This window comes from Rhea americana, unplaced genomic scaffold (genome assembly GCF_003343005.1).
Source record: "Rhea americana isolate MKP2758 unplaced genomic scaffold, rheAme1 scaffold_51, whole genome shotgun sequence".
Classification (NCBI taxonomy): Eukaryota; Metazoa; Chordata; class Aves; order Rheiformes; family Rheidae; genus Rhea; species Rhea americana.
In genome coordinates, this window is record NW_028186657.1 from 5,321,089 (window position 1) to 5,342,503 (window position 21,415).

The window sequence follows — 21,415 nt, forward strand, 5'->3', positions numbered from 1 at the left end:
CATTCTACTTTGAAAGTGCCGGAGTGAGACTTCACAAAGATTTCTAAATATAAATACTTCAAAAGAACGAGTGCAATAAGGAGAACCGGTCAAAATGCATCCTTTTCTACACAGGCTGCCGGCTTTAAAGAACCCATGTTTTTCTGAGGAAAAGATGCCGAACTGGAAATGTTCCCAGTGCAATTCCCTCTGCTACATGCGTTCCAGCTCCTCTGTCAGCAGCTACGTGGCCAACTGGGGCAGCAGGGCGAGGAGCRCGCCGTGCACCCTCCCAAGCTAGCACAGGGCACGGCGCGCCCCGGGGCAGCCTCCCCGGGCAGAGCGGCAGCGCACGTGTGCCGTCCTCGTCTTGAGCAGAGCTGTGTGGCACCGGCGCAAGAGCTGCCGGGGGAGACGCTGCAGGGAGCCGCTGCCCCTTCCCCACCTCACATCTCAAAACCAGGACGCGAGCGGTACAGGCAGCGCGCGGGAGTCAGCACCGTCGTCCGCTGTTCAGGTCCAGCCGCTCCAGGACACACGCTTYCGGAGGGGCGCAGAGCTAGCCCCGGCGCTGCCGCCCGCCTCTCTCTGCTGGTGCTGCTCACTCTCCACCACAAATGGCAGAGCCCCCGAATCTCTGCGCTCAACTCAGCACCGGCAAGAGCACGAGAGTTCTGTCTGCAGATCTTCCCTAGGCTCTCTTCTCTTCCCTCCCCGAGCGTCTTGCACATCAGGGCCAGCCACGCGGTCTAGGCACAGGACAAGGCGAAAAAGACACCACGCCAGACCGCAGGGACACGGCAGGGCAGAGTGGCCGGGACCCCACACCAACGAGCTCGCCGGCCCTGCCACACCAGCGCTGCAGCTGCCCCAAGGTCACACCCCAGATACCTACAWGAAGTCAAAGGCTATATTCTGCAACAGCAAGAGCCTCACAGGCAGGGAATCAGCAGCCAGGCAGCAATTAGCAACAGAGACAGACCTGCCTTTTCCGAGCAAGTCCATTCTTCCAATATGTGATTCTCTTTAYGAATTTTGCTAAAAGATTTTCAAGAATATTTGTAATTAATTGATTTGTTCTTGAGCACTCTCTGCGGACTACAGTCAGGTTTTGAGAGGAGTATTCTCTTCTCAGAAGGCTGTTTCCTATTTTTGTCAGCTCATCAAACATAGCCCATAAATTAAAATCTTCTATTCCAAGTCTATTTTGATCAACCCTACTTCCTTCAATTTAAAAGATACAATAAGAATAGATGAGCTCTTACAAATTAAAAGCCTCTCTTGCTTAACAAATTGTCTGTCTGCAGTAATTAATTGTCTGGAGAGAGCTTCCAATCCTACACGTTTGGCCTCACTCCAGGCTGTGTAAGAGAAAGAAATATTTGGGAATTTCTTTCATCACTGGGTCAGCTCTCATACCTCCCAAATCAGGCAGGACAGGGTCTGACCAGTCTAACTGGCAAGAGCTCATGCTAAGCACAGCAAGCGCCTGYTTTCTTTGGTAAGTGTAGTTGTAACTGAGTGCCTGTGACAAGTCTCAGCTTGCAGTTTGCAGGGGGGAACATTCTGTGGAAGTTTCACCACGTGCTTGTATGTTTTTCATAGGTGACTGTTGCTGAACACCAGATCTTTAGCTCTGAGCTGCTGCAGCCTTTCCACCGTTGATGGTTTGCAGAAACTCATGGCATGCATAGACCATACATACTGCCAAGAGGTGAAAGCACTGTAGGGGTGGTCAGGCACGGCCTGCTGGCAATACCTTCTGCAGGTTCTCTGATCTCATGCCAGCTCCTGGGAAGTGCAGTGTTGCTGTCTGGACCCAGTACACTGCCTACTGTCCTCTGAGGAGAGATCATCTTCCTTCCTGGCCAGCTGTACACGTTGACCACAGGCTGGTGGCTCCACTCCAAGTACCAAGTACTACGAAGTGGGTTTCCTTAAGAATGTTTCCAGCCCAAACCGAGCCCTGTGGTAAAATCACTGCTACCTAAATCATTTACTGAAAAGTTTGTCCAACCTAAACCTCCTTAAGCAATTCTTCCAACATGTGACTCTCTTTATGATAAACAAGCTTGAACTAATCTTAGTTTTTGCAAAATAAGCCCTTGCCAATTCTTCTGTTCTCAGGATAGGAAGCTCCTTGCAGCAAAACCAGAAATATCTGAAGGTTATCATCTCTGCCCCTTCAAAATCCCTTCAGTCYTTCCTCATAGGACATATCCTCCAGGCCTCTATCATTTCTGTTTCTCTCCCACAGAGCTTTTGAGCCATCAAGATCTCCATGAAGAGATGGCTACCAGTAGTTGGCTTTGCTCCTACTGGTAGGTGCTCCAGGTCGTCCTACATACAAAAGACAAGGAGGAGCCTGGTATCATCCAATCAAGCCTGGGACTGCAAGAAGTCCCACATGSTATGGATGATATTAGCATACCATGAGTCAGGGCAGAAGGATCCTCTTGATGTAGGTGACAACAACACTGTCCCCAGTGCAGGCCCTGGGGGGCTGTCCACCAGCACCCACAGCTCACCTGCGCAATGCCTTCRCCTCCACCCTGTGCTCCTTGCCAGCACCTTCACAATGGTGCTGCCGGGGAGCGTTTTATTAATCCTCTCACTTGCGCTCACTGCCCAGCCACAGAGCCTCTCGTCAGCTTTGTAAGGAAGTGCTATGGGAGCACCAGGACTTGGGCAGAGAGGCTTTTGGTGGAGCAAGGTGGGCCCCAAACACCAAAACAGCTTCAGGGCAGCCATGTAGATATGTGGATCAGACTTCACCAGTCCAAAGCTGAAACAGGATAGCTGATACCTACAAAAAAAATGGCCAGCCAGCCTGACAGAGAGCCCAAAAATACTGCAGGTGTCTGAGCAGCCTGGGACCTCTGCCACAGCCTGGAGCATCCCATCTTCCTGCCCTGCTGTTAGACAAGGAGCAGCTGACAGCTCAGCCTCCTCCWCACCTGGAGACAGGAACAGCTTTGCACAGCCCAGAATTCGGCTGCTGCCACTAGTTACCTTTCCGACTGCAGTCTCAGCAGTGTTCAGAGCAGGATGAAACATTCATCAGGCAAACAAGGACATTGATGATTGCATTCATCAGGTTTAATGAAAAAGCCTACTTAAAAAAAAAGGAAAAAAAAAAACACTTTTCAAAACCATAGCCTGTTGCTCACTTCCTGGGAATGCGTCTCACACACCGACTGATCTGCGTGTGCTGTATGAACGCTCACGCTCGCCTCCGAGCCTTGTGGTCTGGTGGGGCAGGGCTGTCACAGCCGCCCATGGACCTCAGGCTTTCCTCTTGCTCTTTACAGTGCATCAAAGAGCTGAAAAACCCTGTACAGGAGTCATGAGTACTCCCTGTATGCGAGTCAGCCTGCTCTCTACTTGTCAGAAAGTTTTAATATATCACTAGATCACTGGGAACAGCTGCGTTCAGATCCTCCTTAGCCCTTGGACAAGGTACAGGAAAACAGTCCTCGGCCCTCAGCTTCCTGAAGATGCTCCCAGGGCTAGGAGTTACCTAAGAGGCCTGGATGGGATCCCTGTGCTGCACAGGCTTCAAGACACCTGCACACTAGTTTGACCGTAAGCAATCTGCATTTGCTTATTCTTAAGCCTCTTTCTTCGACACTACCTATAGGATACACTAGACAAAGGGATCTGCCAGTCCGGGAGAGCTTTGTGTAACACAAATAAACCAGCAACCTGAAAATAAACCTTTAAACATCCTCGTTCTGCACTTAAGAGAAGCYTAAGAAAGCTCCCCACTACCGCGCAGCCTGCCCTCGTGCAGACAGGGCCCTGCTCAGCCTCCGCGGGATCTGCAGTGGGGGAGGCAGGGACGGCCTGAGCACCCTTTTGATCTCCGGGATGCAACGCTATGTCCCAGACTTTGGACAGGGATATCTCTGGAATAGCTGATATTTATGGTATTCCAAATATACACATGTGAGCAAGATTTCTCTGACAGGATATTGCTCTGGACCCTAGCCATGAACCAGCATGGGTCGCACACTGTCACGGCGATCCGGCTGGATCTGTTCATAGGGGGCATTTYCTTGCACAGCTGACCTGAGTGGGCTGGACCACAGTGTTGGACTCACTGAGGCTCTTTCACACATCCTTTCCTTGGATATTTATTTCCCACAAGTAAGCACTGGCTTACACATCCACAAGTGGGGAAAATTAGAGATCTCTGTTGTTGTTTAGCATTTTTCCAGGACTAGGTTTTTTCTGGAACACATTATTAAAAAGAAAAAAAAGAAAGAGAAGAAGAAGAAGAAGAAGAAGAAAAAGAAATTACCTGGCACTCTGCAACTCTGGGAAGTCTCTGTCTTTTATCATATATCAAGTGGAAATTAAAATGCTCTGATAACGTTCGTAAGCTACTGGCCTCTCCCATCTATCCAGGCTCTGTCACCAGGTCAGGACCTTTCTGTGGATTTTTAGCTTCGATTTTTTCAAAGGAAACTACTCCAGCACTAGTTCCTTTTCCTAGAGACTAGCACTAGTTCCTTTTCCTAAGGACTGGCAACAGGCCCTTTCCCAGGGTCTGTTGCCAGAGTCCACATTCGTGTCTTTAAACCCAGTGGGACTCCCCTCCAGCTCGTCACTGGTTACTCTGCGTGGCGCACAGCCCGCCAGCGCCTACTGTTCCTGAGCAGTTGCTCCATGCCTCAAGAGCATCGTTTTCTGGGTAATTTCAGCTTTCCGGACAAAACCCTGTGGCTGCTGGCTCTGCCCCCAACCTTGTGGTCACTGACCTCCTGGCCGGGACTCAAGCAGCAGCTTCAAGCTGCAGGCCACCTCCTTCCAGACACGTTGCAGACCTGGCCAGAGGAGGCTGCGGCATGTGTCCCTTCCCTTAGAGCCCCTTTCTCCTYGCTCCTGCACCTCTTCTGCTCACATGAGGTCTCAGGCAGGCAGCCCTAGGCCCAGGGTAGGGCACAAGTCTGGGCAATGGAGACCTTGCACCCAGCTCCTTCCCTGGCCCTCTATCCCTCAACCTTTGACTTTTCCATATCCAGCCCATGCTGAAGAGAGAAGTAGAGAATGGCACCTCCAAGCCCTTCTTGGAGCTGAGCTGCCACATGTGGTCACACCAGGCACCTCGCATGTTGGCTGCCTCCCTGGACACAGCTGCCATCATCCAGGATTTTGCAGGAGCTCATGTGTTTGCCAAATCTCATACCTTATTCCTGGCATCCCAGCCTTTCCATGGTTTCCCATGCACTTTCCCAGCAACCCAACTCCCAGCATTGCTGAAGCCTTTAATAAGAGCTGATTTACACATAAGCACACAGATGCAAGACCTCAAAAGGCCTGTCCTTTCCATTTCCTGACTCATTAATCACTCCACTGCTCCGCAAAGCCCACTTGGGGATTGTCCCAATTTATGAGTTTCTCCAGTTGCTCTGTGCTCTGCACAGACCCACAGACCCTGACACACTGATTCACAGAGGCACTTGCACTGCCTAGACGCACGGCGGGTCAGCCGCGAGGTCTGATGACTCCTGAATGCCTCTTTCCTGTGTGAAACTTGTCACCACTAATGTTTTCCAGACATAAGCTCTCCGGGTATTATGTTTGCCACTTCCTGGGTTGCTCCAGCAGCTGCCCAGTGCACAGCAGCGTGTGCCAGCAGCAGTGCCTCCTGCGCAGCAACTTTGGGTTCTAGGACCCGCTGCTCTGCTGCACCTCACCGCACGGCTCGTGCAGGCTGCACTTCTCACATCTCCAGCGTTATGTTCTCCAATTAACCCAGGCTCAGCACACCAGCCCCACGGGCGCCTCGGGAGCTTTATAACCACACAGACATTGCACAAGGTCAGATCTCCAGGATCTCCTGTGGTCAGGAAATTGCAAAAATGCTGGATTTCCACACGAAGTGGAAATCCCCTTTCTCTACATCTGACACTCCAGACAGTTCTGCAACCCCAGGGCTGTTCTGGTCCTGCATCACCAGCATCCTGCACAAGATAGCCTTCTGTAGAGCTGGGGCCAAGGAATTTCAGCTCCAGACAGATCCGGCTGCCTGGTCCCATGGGGCATGTGTCTGTCACTGCACACTTCATGGCCACGTGACATGTCCCCAGGGTGTCCTCAAAGGAACTGGCAGGTTTGCATGGCACAGAGGGGATTGTGCACAGACAGCCCCCCGGCTCACGGAGCTATGTAGCCGTGGCAGCGTGCCACTAAGCCTGGCCTACGACATAGCACACCCATTAAATCTGTCAGAAAGGTGGTGATGCATCACTGAAAACCAGAGGCCTTCATTCCTTCATCTCACTTCCTTTCCAAAGACTTCCAGACAAAAAATCCCTCCTAGAAGAGAGCCAAGGGGCAAGCCTTAGCATAAATCAACACCACAGCAATTTTAGCTCTCAAGGACATTCCTGAGCAGATTTGAAACTTGTATGACGAGAGATATCCCACAGCAGCGGTGCTCTGCTACACACCGTGCGGGCTGGCTGCTCAGGCAGCGTGCAGGAGCCGCTTCGCGCCTCCCATGCACGGAGGGCAGCAGAGCAGCAGGAAGACTCTCAAGCTTCAGCAGATCCTAAGTCTATTAAAGACAGATCTCTGCTTTGGTACACGCAGATAAACAGACCAAAGCTGCTTTGCTCTGTGTGCCAGTGTCACCACCCCTGCTTGACTGAGAGGAGGGCTGTGGGATGCTCGCAGTTTCCGCGCAGGGTGTTGAGGGGTCTCAGCTGGGCTGACCTAGCAGGAGGCTCCATCTCGCTCCAGCTCGGGGAGCCCAGGGTCCCCGCTGGTGGGGACGCGCTTTGACAGAGCTCTGCTTTCGACTGGGGACAGGCTCTGCTCTAGAGGGAGGTCCTAAAGGGGAAACAGCTTCTTGCACAGCTGTCCTGGCAGCTGATATTTGCACAGTGCATTGAAACCCACAGATAATAGATCTGAGCGACATGAAAGGTTGCCACTGCCTGTTTGTCGTTTGGCCCGGTTCCTCCCTGCCATCACACATGCAGAGGGCAATTTCCGCCAGAGGCCAGTGCAGCCTCGCAGGAGAGATGCTCAGCCCCGGATGGGCCCTGACGCTGGCATGGAGCACACGGAGCCTTTGCTCRCTGGCGTATGCCCGCACCGCCAGCGCTGGCCCTGCAGCAAGGTCTCTCCTGCTCCAAGGGCATGAACTGCCTTGAGAGCCTGCAAAAGGACCAAATTTGCACCCTGCCAGCTGGTCTCCAGTTCCCAGCTCACACTTTGCAGATAACTCCCCTTTTCTTTATCTCTTCCCAGTGCAGCCAGAGTGCCTTGATCCTCTCCGTGGTGTCTGAGCCATCTTAGAGAGCAAGTCACAGCTTCAGACCTCCTGCTAGCAGGCGAGCGTGTGCCTGCTGTGGAGACTCATTCAGGTCTTTCCACGTGGCGAGCAAGCAGTGAGGACCCCAAAGCTTTCACACTCAGGAGGAAGCCACCGCAGCGGGAGGCGGAAGGTGCCCTCAGCCTCTGTCTCTGCCTGGCGCAGCTCTGCGCGGTCCCCCGTGCCACGTGCCCGGGGCGCAGCTCCTTCTCAGCGTTTCAAATTTGCCGGATGATAACATCCATGCCAGAGTTCACAGCTCTGATCCCACCCACTTGACTCTGACTCACGTTGCAGTCACCRCGCTGCCTGGATATTGCTGAGCGCAGGGAGGCAGGCAGGCAGGCAGCCGCCACTCGCCGCGCACACGCTCGCGCTTCCTCAGCTGAGCCGGGCGCCCGAGCCGAAACTTGGAGGAAGCACCGCCGAGAAGAGCTCCCACCGGCTCCACACGGCCGCAGGGACCCTTCCTAGGTAAAGCTTTTGTTTTGTTTTGTTTTGTTTTTCTGCTGGTTGTTAAACTGTTAAATCACTGCGTAGGTGAGATCTCAGGTTGGGGGGCAGCTGGGGATGCACTGAGCACCCTGCGCTGGGCCACCCCGGGTCAGAGCAAAGCTTTCGTTCGGAAGCCCCTCGCGCCRCGTCTCTCCCACCCTGGCCGGAGCAGAGTGCAGTTTGCGGACGTGGTGGGAACCGATGGAGCCGGGAGCACCAGAGGGGCGAGGAGGGRTGGGGGCGAAGGCAGCGGGAGCGAAGCAGCTCCCCTCTCCATGAGGTTTTGCTGCCAAGGCAACTTCTGCCCAGAGCTGCCCGGGCTGCTTCTCTTCCCTCGGCGCTGCAGCAGCTGGTGGGGGGCTGCGGGGCGCAGGTGGCCCTGGCCAGGGCTGGGTAGCCCACAGCCCCGTCTCGCCCAGCGCTGGCTCTCACGGCCGTCTCCGGAGCCACGCGCAAGGGTGCGAGCGGTGGGTGCCGGCTGTGCCGCCAGCCGGGAGGCTGGTTTAGGGCAGGAAGGCGAATCCAGGGACTCGAGCGGTGACTTCTGCTGCCCCAGCAGCACCCTCAGCCCTGCGCCTGCATTTTCAGTTTTACCTTTCTAACGAAACTTTTGCAGAGGAAACTTTTCRGACGCTGGCTGCTCTCTGCTAGTTTCCGTGCATCATTTTTGCTCGCTATGTGTTCAGGCACCCTGAAGTCTCTTGTACCTGCAGGACCCCCAGACTAGCTGGGACCTTCCCCCGCCCCAGGGCACGCGGAGGGCAGACAGCCCTCACTGGGGAGGGGACTGCGTCCTGCTCCCCCGGCCCCTCTGCTCACCCCACGGGCAGCAGTCGCCGCCGGGTGTTGTTCAGAGCCTGACATCCCCCGCACCAGCGCTCCGAAGGAGCCGCTCGGAGCCGGCCGATGCACCTTCATCAGGAGGCTACCGGGCAAGTCAGGGAGTTTTGTTCCTGCCTTTCCCCGGGCTGTGGCTTGCCCRGGGCGAGGGGGGACAGGGTCAGGCTGGGAGCAGGGCACAGAGCGCACAGGGCTGCAGGGGAAACCCCAGGGGCCGGGGCAAAAACGCCAGGGAACTGCACATGGACATGGGACCCTGTGTCCCCCCACAGCCCCCCAGGCTGCGCAGGGGGCTCGGACTCACTGACTGCCTCTAACACCGTGGGGCGAGCCGCGTCCCCTCTCCCAAGGGCGCGCGGATGGGTGCTCTGCAGCCGGACAGCGCTGCTGCGGGGAGGCACGCGCCCACGGAGAAGAGGGGGAGGAAAGGCAGCAGAGTTCAGCAGCGGCGTTCGCCGCGGGGAAGGTGGAGCACGGGGATGCCAGGGGACGCGGAGCCGGACAGGCAGCGCGGGAAGGAGCGTCCTTTCCAAAAAGGCTGCTCAGAGGTAAACCAGAAACCAACCCACAGCCTCAGCAAAGCCCTCCTCAGGCAGTGGGGCAAGCTAGTTTCCATGCTGCTCTCACACTTGTTCCTTCTCACATAGTCCTCAGACCTCAGTCGTGGCAAGTCTGGTCTTCTCCACTTGCGAGACAGGCTCATGGCTCTGGCAACGGGGTGGAAACAGCCCGTTTGCAGAGGTCCCTGATGTCCCTTCCCACTCCTGTCATCAGACCTCAGACAYCCTCCCTCAGACCAGAGCAATCCCTCCCCTCCTCCCCACGACACAGCTTGGCCTGGAGCACCGCGCACAGATGTTTAATCTCTGGAAGCACTCGAACATCATTTTAGAAAAAGCCACCGACACTTTGCTGCGAGTGCTGCGGGGAATTTGCTTTGTTGCTAATTAACTCGTGCCAGCACTTTGCTCAAAAGCACACTACAGCAGGAGGCAGAGAGTCTGCCGGAGAGCAGAGCCATCCAGTCCCTGGATCAGAGCTGAAGCACTTAACGCAGGGCTTGTCCGGAGTCCGCTGGCCGCCGCCGTCCGCGTGCTTTCAGGCTGCCAGAAACACTTCCCAAAGGCAGGCTGCGGCGTCCAGCGCTCCCCGAGCGCTCCTTTCTGCGCTTGCACCTCTCAGTGTGCAGCTGTACCGAGGTTCTTCACAGACTTTAAATAAACCTGTTGTGCCAGAAGTGGAAGCACATAAACGGAGACGAGCAAGCGGGTTACCTGCGCTGCAGAAACGGGCGCTACCTCCCATTAGGCCTGCGGCAAAAGCGCGCAAAGTGCTGGAACAAACGATGCTCGAGGAGAGGATGATGAAAGACAGACAGGAGAATMGGACTAAAAGAGGATAAAATACAACAGAAATTTACCACGTATGAATCACAGCCCCCTCCCTAAAGGGCATCATTGACATTTTAAACAGGAACACGGTGGATCAAAGTACACGGTCTTCAACAGCGCARAAAATATCTTTTCAGGCAGGAGAAAGCAGGAATTACTACAAGAATTGAAAGGAGGTTAAAGAACCACGTAATGGGGAGATGACATTACATTACAGTGGAAAGATCATTAATGTTCTGGAGAAAGCTTTTAATGGAGTTCCTCAAAGATTAGTCTTGAGATGAATTTCATTTAATGGCTTTCATTAGCAATCCAGGCGCAAAAAAAMCAGGAGTCTTCTAAGAAAATTCATTGGTGAGAAATTTGGAAGAAGTTTTAAACTGAACGAGGGACTAAAAATACCATAGAAGGAGAACCAGAGGATCTGAAGATTGACAGAAATAAAATGGTTTGGTAGAGGTTTGTATGCTTAGGGATTAATATTAAAAGCTGCTACTCAAAGTTGGGATTCAGCAGTTGAAAACAGCACAGGAGAAATATCTGCATTTTAGGCAACCCCAAGACAGCTGTAAGAAAAGAAACGCAATCTTAGGGCGCATCAGACAAGTTTTCACAGCAGAGGGAGCATCCATCAGAGGACTAACCTCACTGGAACAGGCACTGCAAGGACTTCCCAGGAGCACTGCCATACTCTGGTCCCCTCCATGTGATTTTGATCAGGAGCAGGTCCAGGCAGGTGAATGCAAAAGCTACCTTAGGAGACAGAGCTGCAAGGGTATGGTTTTTTTTAGTCTTTTGCTAGAACAGCTGCTCGATGCACAGGTCAGGGAGGAAACAAACCCATTCTGCTGAATACAACGGGAGCTGAAGCTGCACTGCGTGAAAGATGGCCATGAGTTAAATGAGCGGAAAACAGGCGGCAGATGTGCAGACACCAGAACAGCGATGCTCTGGAAGGGGCAGGCAGGAGCCCTGAACTTGGTGTGCTTTTCAGGGCACTGCACCATGCCAGGCCTCCAATAGCAGCAGGCCAACCCTGTGGAGCAGGGGCTCCTCAGCCAGCCCTCTGGCATGCTGTTCCCACAAAGCCATGCCCAGGCACATGGACATTCGAAGTTTCCAGCCCTTCAAATCTAGCAATCATTTGGGGAAAATGTTTCCATGCAATTCTTTGGCCAGGGGGCATGGGATCATCTGCTTAACCCATGCCATGAGGAGAGTCTTGCTTTTGCAAGCACCCTGCCAGGATTGAGCAGGAGGTTGCTGCGCAGCATCCCACAGCCACCTGGCCAGTGGCAAGTCCTGCCCCATCCTGTGGAAGCGCAAATTCCCAAGGGTTTTGAGGAAAGAAAAGCAAAAGCACCTGTTTCTTGAATGGAATTAATTAGAAAAGCAATAATAAACTAACCTGCCTCTGGCAAGGAACACAGTGCAGGCCCTGGGGCCGCGGATGGCACAGTCTGCACAAAGGGGTGTGAAATACAAGTCCGCACAAGGGGGCATGAAGACCAASCCCTGCACTGGTGGGGAAGGAGAAGGCTGTGCTGCAATGTGCTCATCCAGCACCTCTGGGCACAGGCAGTGTAACCAGGATCCTCCACGGTGTCGGAGTCGCAGGAAAGCAACAGATTCCCACAATCTATGGCTGGTGCCAAGCATGCCAATGTGACCAGACTGCTGTGACCCACCAGCAGAGCACCCAGGAGAGCCCACGTGCACTGCAAGAGCTGGTGGAGGAGCAGGTTGTTGATGTGTGGTGAAGCAACCACGTAGGAGGCTGAGATCCACCCACAGCATTTTCTGAGTGTGCTACTCCCCCTGTAATTTATTCTACTGTTTCCAGCCCATTGGGAGCAATGAAAAAATATCCCTTTCACTTGGAAATAGCCTTCTCTAGGAACAACCTGTTCTCATCACTGCCATCAGCAGGCAGGCAGCGCTCAGCTTGCTCCGCGCTCCTTTTGTGCGCGAACAAAGAGCTTTCCATGGCAAGAGCCCGTGCTGCAGAGGGAGGCGAGGAACCGCTCTGCACACGCCTGCTGYGGCTGAAGGCATCGCATCCATCTCCAGGCAGGCTGAATCCCGGCACCCAGACTCAGAGGACCCCCATCTGACAGTGAGCTTGCTCCACTCGCCAGGCTGGCTCCCAGGGGCTAGTTCATCACTTCTCATTCGTCTCCAGTTCCCTGGGAAAGAGCAGGGCTGCAGGTACCCTCTCCAATCTCAGTGGTCGGAGTCTCTCATGTATACTGCCTTGCTCAGCACATGTGCCTTCAACCCTGAACACAAATCACCTGAGGAGTATTTCAACCTGATCTGTGTCACCATTTTTTTCTCGCAGAGCAATTTTTAACTTTAAAACGTCACCTTTGTCCTCTCCTAGGGCTGGAGTTTCTTGTACGTGCGTCAGCCACCTGTTGTGCCCTGCTGGGACTCAGCTCTTCCCTCGCCCACAGCCTTTCCCAGGGAGGGCTTCGCTTCCCCACCGCAGGGATCCGGGGCAGCAGGCCTCCTGCACCAGTGCCCAGAGCAAACGTGGCTGCAGAGGCAGGCAAGCCCTGGTCACCTAGCCCAGGAGCAGTGCGGGGGAGGGGGCACTCCAGGAGCTCTGCGGCAGGAGCCAGGGCCAACCAGTCCTGCCTCCCGTGGTTTTCTCTGATGCCCTCTCTCACTGGTCATTTGTGTGCCTCAGTTTCCCTTTGGGAGCCTTCCAGACTCAGGTGCTATTTGCAGTCATGCAGGAGCCCAGAGCCCTTCGAATCCAGCAGCAACGTGGTCCTGAAGACCCACCATTATCAGTTGCTAAAAGCCCTTTCACTATTTAGAGGGGTTTGCCAGCTTGTTTCTGCCTTGCAAAACACAACTTTTGATTATTTATGTCCAGACAGAAAATAGACATTAAAAATAAGTCCACAAGGGATGTGTCTAGCCATCTCCTCCCTGAGATATTTCATTACTGGCAAAGTGGCTCCTATTTCCTTTTAGGAACTCAAGTAGAGCAAAGCAACAATTCCTCTCTCAGGGTGCACAAGCCAAAGCAGTGCTAACATGAGGGACCAACACAAGGCATAGGCTGCCAGAGGACTGTCCAGAACTCAGTTACTAAGGCAAAAGTTCACAAGCAAGTGCTTACTTTTACAAGCACAGCTGAGCTTTAGAAGTCCTCGGGAAAGACTCTTTTCTCATGCCCTCCCCGTACGCTTCTTACCACAAGCCTGTAGGAACCCAGTGCCTTTAGACATCCTGCCCATAAATTATGTAGTCACCCTCAGGGGCTGGAGAGGGGAGGCAGGCAGGGACTGGTGTTCCTGGCTCCCAAAGGACTTTCCAATTCAGGTCTAAATGGGCTGAGCACCCAGCAAACAGGAGATGCATCTGCAGCCAGGAGGGGCCAAAGGGGGCTGCTCGAAGGACCTCCACCTACTAAAGCTCTGACTTGCCTTGTCTTTCCAGGTTCTCCTTGGGAGGCAGCAAACCTCTGTCCCAGTTGCAGTACTGCCAGCAGGGAAGACTTGTAGTCCAGTCTCCTTCTTGCTTTTTCCAAAAAAAAGGCCAAAAGGAGCAACAGAGGAATGAGACCACACAGGACCTGACTCCACTCTTCTCTCTGAGGAAAGGAAAAGGGAGCAGCTGAGAGCCATCAACAGCAGCTGCAGAGGATCAGCTCCAGCACTAAGCTCCTAGGTGTGGCCAATGAGCACAAGCAATATGCAGGCCTAGGTCTTTCCCTAGACTATGTCATTCTGAGCATACAAGGTTGAGTATGTGAAGTGACTCTGCAATGTTCTCCAGGGTCATTGTAGACACAAGGTAGGTTTGAAAAGCACTCCAAAGCTGCTTGGTAGAGGCTTATTCCAAGTCACCAGAGAGAGCAGGACATCTCCATCCATGCCACTGCACTATGGATCCATGCTACAACTTCACAAGCCCTCCAGAACCCATCGACTTCCACCTGCAGGTGCTAATCGGGTCCTTCCTCACCATCCTCATTGTGTTCACTCTCTGCGGTAACATTGTTGTCTGCCTGGCTGTTACCTTTGATCGCCGGCTCCGCAGCCTGACGAACTGTATCATCGTCTCCTTAGCCATCACTGACCTGCTGCTGAGCCTCCTGGTGCTGCCATTCTCCGCCTTGTATGAACTCACCCACGAGTGGCCCTTTGGCAGTGCTTTGTGCAACATCTACCTCAGTCTGGATGTCATGCTGTGCACAGCTTCCATCCTCAACCTCTTCATGATCAGCCTGGACCGCTACTTTGCTGTCACCACCCCACTCCGCTACAGCCAATTGGTCACTCCCTCCCGGGTGATGGTAGGGTTGGTTGTTATTTGGGTGGTTTCGCTGATGGTCTCCTTCCTACCAATCCACCTGGGCTGGAATACTAATGGGACAGCAGTGCAAAACACAGCCTCCAACTGCAGCAAGGAGTGCAAGCTGGAGGTGAACCCACTATACGGGCTTGTGGATGCCTTGCTCACCTTCTATATCCCTTTGGTCATCATGTGCATCACCTATTACCGAATATTCAAGATAGCAAGGGAGCAGGCCAAGAGGATAAACCATACTTGGTGCTGCAGCAGCAACACCTCCATGCCTCCCATCGTGAAAGAGCACAAAGCCACAGTGACTCTTGCAGTCGTTTTGGGAGCGTTCATTGTGTGCTGGTTCCCCTATTTCACAGTATTCACTTACCGGGGGATATGGGGGGACAGCAGTGTGGAAGGCACACCCATGTCCATCGTTCTCTGGCTGGGCTATGCCAACTCAGCCCTGAACCCCATCCTCTATGGCACTCTCAATAGGGATTTCCGGATGGCGTACCAGCACTTGCTGCACTGCTGGAAGATGAGGGACACCAGGGACTCCTGCCTGCCTCCACTCCGCAAGGTCCAGCCCAGGGGTAGGTGCTGCCAGCAGGACTTGGGCAGACAGGAGGACAAGCCTCTGAGACTGGAGATGAGGAATGGGAAGGGGATCTTGCTGGCTGACAGAGCACTTGAGAGGTAAGAGCTTTCTCACAGGCGTGGGTTTGGTGGTATGTCTGTCCTCACAGAGAAAGGCAGAGGTGGGGATTCCCCCATCGTCTGGACCTTCCTTTTATATCTGGACTTTTCTTTATATATGGACTTTTCTATCTTAGAATCAYAGAATCAGTAAGGTTGGAAGGGACCTCTAGAGATCATCTAGTCCAACCTCCCTGCTCAGCAGGGTCACCTAGAGCATGTTACACAGGGTTGCATCCAGGTGGGCTGTGACTGTCTCCAGAGAAGGAGACTCCACAAGCTCTCTGGGCAACATGTCCCAGGGCTCCGTCACTCTCACAGGGAAGAAATTCCCCCTCACGTTCAGGTGGAACTTCCTGTGATTCAATTTCTGCCCATTGCCTCTTGTCCTGTCACACGGGACAACTGAAAAGAGTTTGTCCCCGTCCCCTTGACACCCTCCCTTCAGGTACTCGTACACATTGATAAAATCCCCCCTCAGTCTTCTCTTCCCCAGGCTGAAGAGGCCCAGCTCTCGCAGCCGTTCCTCACAGGGCAGATGCTCCAGCCCTCTGATCATCTTCGTAGCCCTACGCTGGACTCTCTCCAGTAGCTCCATGTCTTTCTTGTACTGGAGAGCCCAGAACTAGATGCAGTACTCAAGATGAGGCCTCACCAGGGCTGAGTAGAGGGGCAGGATCACCTCCCTCGACCTGCTGGCAACACTCTTCCTGATGCACCCCAGGAGACCATTGGCTTTCTTGGCCACTAGGGCACATTGCTGGCCCATTTGTCACCCACCAGCACTCCCAGGTCCTTCTCTGTACAGCTGCTCTCCACAAGGTCAGCCCCCAGCTTGTCCTGGTGCCTACAGTTACTTTTCCCTAGGTGCAGGACTCTGCACTTGCCCTTGTGGAACCTCACGAGGTTCCTCTCCGCCCAGCTCTCCAGCCTGTCCAGGTCTCTCTGAATGGCAGCACAGCCCTCTGGTGTGTCAGCCACTCCTCCCAGCTTGGCATCATCAGCAAACTTGCTGAGGAGGCACTCTGTCCCCTCATCCAGGTCATTGAGGAAGAAATTGAACAGGATGGGACCAGTACTGAGCCCTGGGGGACGCCACTAGCCACAGGCCTCCAACTAGACTCCACGCCACTGATGATGACCCTCTGAGCTCCGCCTTTCAGCCACTTCTCAAGCCACCTCACTGTCCACTCATCTAACCCAYRCTTCCTGAGCTTATCTAGGAGGATGTTATGGGAGACAGTGTCAAAAGCCTTGCTGAAGTCAAGGTACACAACATCCACTGCTCTCTCCTCATCTCTCCAGCCAGTCATTCCATCACAGAAGGCTATCAGATTGGTTAAGCAGGATTTCCCCTTGGTGAATCCATGCTGGCTACTCCTGATCACCTTTTTTTCCTCCATATGTCTGGAGATGACATCCAGAATGAGCTGTTCCATCACTTTTCCAGGGATGGAGGTGAGGCTGACCAGCCTATAGTTGCCTGGGTCCTCCTTCTTGCTCTTTTTGAAGACTTTACTGTTAAGCAATGAGCAGGTTCCTCCAGCAGGAAATCCTTGGCCAGGCAGCTCTTGCTCTGTACAACCACTCAGCAGTTCATCAGCACCAGCAGGGCCCCAGCTTGCATCCTTCTGTGTAGATAGCACCAGTCTGGCTATGCAAGTTTTGCAAAGGGAGCTGCTGGCACATGGCAAGGCAGGCTGGGCTTTCAGACTGACCCAGGCCATCACCATCACCTCAGGGAAGCACAAAATGTCCCTGGCTTTGCTGTGTGATGGGGACAGCTTTGCCTTCAGATGCTGCTGTACGAAGTGCAGGTGCAGCCATTAGTCATGGCTGCTCTTCAATGTTGGCCGTGTCCTGCTCTCTGATGGCGGGTGGCCAGCAAATCCTGGCTGCACACCAGAGCTGTGGGGCACTTGGGAAAGGTCAGCTCCCGGCACGGCAGGGGAAACATGCTGTTACCACTAGGGGTGCAGAGAGTCAACGTGCCTGCAGTCACCCTGATCRGTTCAGTGTGTTTCAGGTAAGATGTGCACCCTCATTACAGAGCCTCCGTATTTTGGCTGCTGCTTTGCATCAGCAGTGAATTTGGCCAACAGCAAGTTCCATTTCCATCTCTGCAAATGAGCAGAAATAGTCAAAATTAGGCTGGTGAGTGTTTTTAGAAATACAAATAGCCATGCAAATTAGAGCCAAAAGTTCCCTCAGCATCACTCCAAGCTCATCACAGGGTTGGGACCCTCCTGGCGTGTCCCAGGGCAGCAGCCCATGAGTGAGGGTACCGAGGCAGTGAGACCTGGGATGTAGGCAAGCGTACCCTGGCAGGGGGATGTGGGAGTGGGCTGGGCAGCCCACCGAGCTGGGGCAGGTGAGCTACATGCCAGGCTGCAGCACAATCCTCTCCCTGGGCATCTACATCCCTGAAGAGCAGGGCCAGCCCTTACACCCCCTTGCCCAAAGGCATTTGCCCACCTGAACAGAGGAGAGTGGTTGAGGCTGCTTTCTGCCATGGTGCAAGCTACTGCCATTCCCAAGCCTTTAATCTAACCTTCTGCAATGCCTGATAAACAGTGCAGAAACTTTCCATCCCGTAGATAAGGTGTCCTTTTGCTCCTGRTTTCCAGCGTGCCAGTGGAGACGCCGAGCTCATGCTCTCCTGTGGCGCGTGCCCTTGCTTCTCCCCCAAAGCTCAGTCTCAAGCTGTGGAAAGGAGAGAGTGAAGAGACGGATCGGAGAGCAGAGCCATCCAAAAGGCTTGGTCTGCACCAGGCTTCCCCTGGATGCTCAGATGTGACTTTACCCCAAGGGAGAGGGCAGCTTAGACAGGGCAAAGCTCTGCCCCAGGAGATGTGTGGGGGTGGGTGAATGCAAAGAATATAAGATTGCAAGATCCTGGGGTGTCCTTTAGAGTATCCAGGAAAATAAGCAAGTGTGCAACATTTGGCAAACATAGTTGCAGACTTATACCTAGCACGTGTCTGGCGAGACACASATACTTCTGCAAACATACTGTGACCGAGAAAGAGCTGTGCTGTTTCCTCGCGCTAAAGCGCAACTCCCGGACAAGGCGGCTGCTGGGAGAGCTCGCGCGGTGGGACCCTGCACACAGCTGGGGTGGGCTGACAGCAGGGCACAGGCTCGCAGGACTTCCCTGTGGCAATCGAAAGAGAGAATAGAAGAAGTAAACTGTTGATACCTTTGGGAAGTGCTGCCTTATCGCAAAGCGAAAATAACGAGCGGGGCAGGAGGGAAAGGGGAAGCAGAAGGGGTTTCTGTTCCCTGGGTCAAGGCCAGAGCTGCTGACGGAGCCGCAGCTGCAGGCAGGATGGGGCTGAGCCCGGTCCCTGCAGAGCGGTGCCTCACTGGAGGTGGTGGAGGTGGCCGGGGTGGCCACCTCCAGACAGCGTCGGCTGCTTCCCACGGTCGGAGCAGCAGCTTCCCAGGCGCCGCGATTGCAGCAGCCAGAGGTAACGTCCACACAACTGGCCTCGAGGCACTCTCCCAAGTGAGCTCCCTGGTGAGGATCCCGCTGAGCTGCAGGGAGAGCTAGAAGTGAAGGGAAAGCAGTGAAGCAACCTGCAAGAGGAGTTACCGTCTGCTGGGACTGCTCCTGCCTCGCTGGCTGCCGGGGGCAGCTCCCGCCGCCGCCCCGTCCCGCTGCCTTGGCCGGCCATCAGAAGGAAGCGCAGAGTCAGGCCAGCAAGCAAACTGAGGCAAACTGTGCTAAAAGCAGATACTGGTGGAAGGAGACCTGCTCTGTCCCTCCAGCAGGGCCAGGCAGGATTTTATTTATTGACAAACTGTATCTCACAGGAGCAAACAGGAGCCGGTCCCTGGAGGCAGAGCTGGGCCGCTGCCCAGAGCGGTCCTGCCCAGAGGAGATGGCCAGAAGCCCAGGGGAGGGTAGAGGACGGCTCCTCCCGCGCTGGAGCTCAGACAGGGCTGGGGCAGCCACGGGGCCAAGTCAGGGCGCTCGACTTCATCCAGGGGGCAGATTTAGCCCTTTCCCATCACTCAGGTGCATTTGAATGAGAGCGGTGGGAAACCTGGAGCAGCTTCCACCCACCTCGAGCGGAGGGAGGAGGGCAGGCGTCAGCCAGCGCTGCGCCTGTATGTGCACATGCGATGGGGCAAGGCGTAGGCACRGGGACTTTTCTTGACCTTTTTAAATCTAGCGCTCACTTTCCCCTCCTACACAGCATCACCACTGTGGTTTCTGCTTGCAGCCAGATAACAGTCTGCCTGCACTACGAATGATCTGCTGTTGCTCCTACTTTCTCTATGCCACGTGTTTGCCTGCTGGCCTGCACAGAAATGGTACCACGGATAGCCTGGGGCCCCTTCCAGCCCTTCTCTCTGGAGCCAGATTTTAAACCAGCGAGCCGCTTCCTCTGCTGTTAGGATGGYGGATCAGCTGGATCAACCAGGAGAAGGCGGTCCCGGGATTTATCTGAGCAGGAAAGGGTCGGCAGCCAGTTTCACCCCAAGCACAGGCAGAAGCGATCGGTACCTCTCCCAGCTTCTTCTCCCCGGTTACGAGGCGTAGAGAAAAGACCTGCAGAACCAGGGAACCAGTCACGAAGCAGCAACGGGAAGCAGCAGCCGCTGGCACGACACCCGGTTAACCTCGGGAACCGCTCGGCTGCAGGGAGGCACGACCCTGAGCAGGGCCRTGCTGAGCACTGGGCACGGCTTTAGGCTGTGAGACCGCTCACGGAGGGCCGGACAGGTTAAAAGCCTGGGGAAAAAAAAAAAAAAAAGGAGCGTTCAGCATGAACTGGGTGCCCACCGGGTAGAAAACCGCGCAGCCGCAGCAGCCGGGACCGAGCGTGCGGCTCTGGGTCGCCCTCCCGCAGGCATCGGGCCGGGCTCAGAGGCGCTCGGGACCCCGCCGCGGCCGCGTTCCCGTCGGAAACGGCCACGCTCCCAGCGGCGCCGCGCCTGCCCCGGCCCGGACTGCAGACGGCGGGGCGCGTGGGAGAGCCACGGGGCGAAACGGGAGCCGGGCGGCTGCTCCCTGCCCTGCTGGCACTGACCCGCTGACACGGGCTCTCTCTCTCTCTCTCCTGTTATGTCTTTATATGCAACTCAACCCTTTCCAGCGCGGGCGCTTTCCTGTGAGCCCCAGCCAGCCCGCTGCCCGAGGACACGCGTCTCCCGGCCTTTGGCTCCTCTTCAAAATCCTGCAAGGACAAAGATAGATTTTCCCCAGGAGAAACTCCAAGGCAGAGGCAGGGGCCACGGGGTGAGTATGGGGCTGAGCTACTGGGACCGGCGTGGGAGGGGGCAGATGTCCCTGCACGGGCGCCCGACACCATCCCATCCCGGCCCGGATGGGTGCTTGGTCCAGAGGGCGACGCCATCAGAGGCGCAGCCGCTTTCCTCTCCCAAACTCAGCCCCGGACCCAGGGGGGGGCCCGGCGGGCGTTGCGCGCCAGTCCCGCTCCGCCAGCGCACGAGCCGGGGCAGCGCTCGGCAGGCACCTTCCTCAGCCCGGCTTTGCCGCGCTGCCCCGCTTCGCTCCCTCTGCTCCCGCTGCCGCGGGTCGCCGCCGGGGAGCTGCCTCCGCGCGCTGCTAGCGCGGCTCATCCTCATGCAAGCCGACACCGGCTCTGCGGAAAGAGCCGGCAGCTTTCGCGGCCAACCTGGCGGGGCTCCCAGGGCAGGGGGCTGATGCCGCATTCGGCGTCGCCGGCCTCGGCAGCGCCGCGCTCCCCCCAGCAGCGCGGGGCCGCGGGATGCGGTCGCTCTCCCCGAAGAGCCGCTCGCTGCAACGTTTCGCTGGGAGAGGCGGGCAAGGTCGCCCCGACCTCCGCGCGCTCTGCCGATAACGTGGGCTCTCGCCTATCGACCGTGCCCCGGGGAGGAACGAGGTAACCTCGTCCCCGCGCCCGCTGAGCGCCGCTCCCCGCAGCACCGGCTGGGGAAGGGCAGCCCCCGGGACCCACGGCGCCGTGGACGGGGGCTCCTTCCCTGGGTGATGGAGCTGAGGGTCACAGCCTTCATCCATCCACCTGCCCCCCAGCATGAGAATTTGGGAGCACGAGTGCAGTTTTCTAGGGGGGGAAGAAGAGCCGGTGCCTGAGCAGGGCAAGGCCACGCACTTGCCCCCCCAACACACACACACACCCAGGGCCAGGTCCCAGCATGGCAGGGAGCAGCGGTCCGCACCTCTCCGAGGGGATCCCTGTGGATCACCCTGGAGGTGGGGAGGGAAAAGGAGAACACGAGGCTCAGCCAGGGCCGGGATCTGAGCGGGGCCACACACAGCACCAGGGCAGAGCAGCGAGGTCCCCCCGGCCCGACCCCTGCACCGTGGGAGAGGTGCAAAACGCCAAGCCTGGGGGCACCCACAGTCACGAACCTCCTGGAGGTG

General features: G+C 55.6%; 1 protein-coding gene across 1 annotated transcript in view; it reads left to right on the forward strand.

Annotated features, from left to right (window-relative positions):
* Positions 1-7,640: 7,640 nt before the first annotated feature.
* HRH2 (histamine receptor H2) overlaps positions 7,641-21,415 on the forward strand; it is a 15,285-nt gene continuing 1,510 nt past the window's right edge. The window contains exons 1-3 of the mRNA XM_085317971.1: positions 7,641-7,780; positions 13,486-15,036; positions 20,142-20,284. Of these exons, the coding sequence (XP_085174097.1) occupies positions 13,934-15,036; positions 20,142-20,160 (1,122 nt within the window). The 5' untranslated portion in view covers positions 7,641-7,780; positions 13,486-13,933 and the 3' untranslated portion in view covers positions 20,161-20,284. The remainder of the gene's footprint in view (positions 7,781-13,485; positions 15,037-20,141; positions 20,285-21,415) is intronic.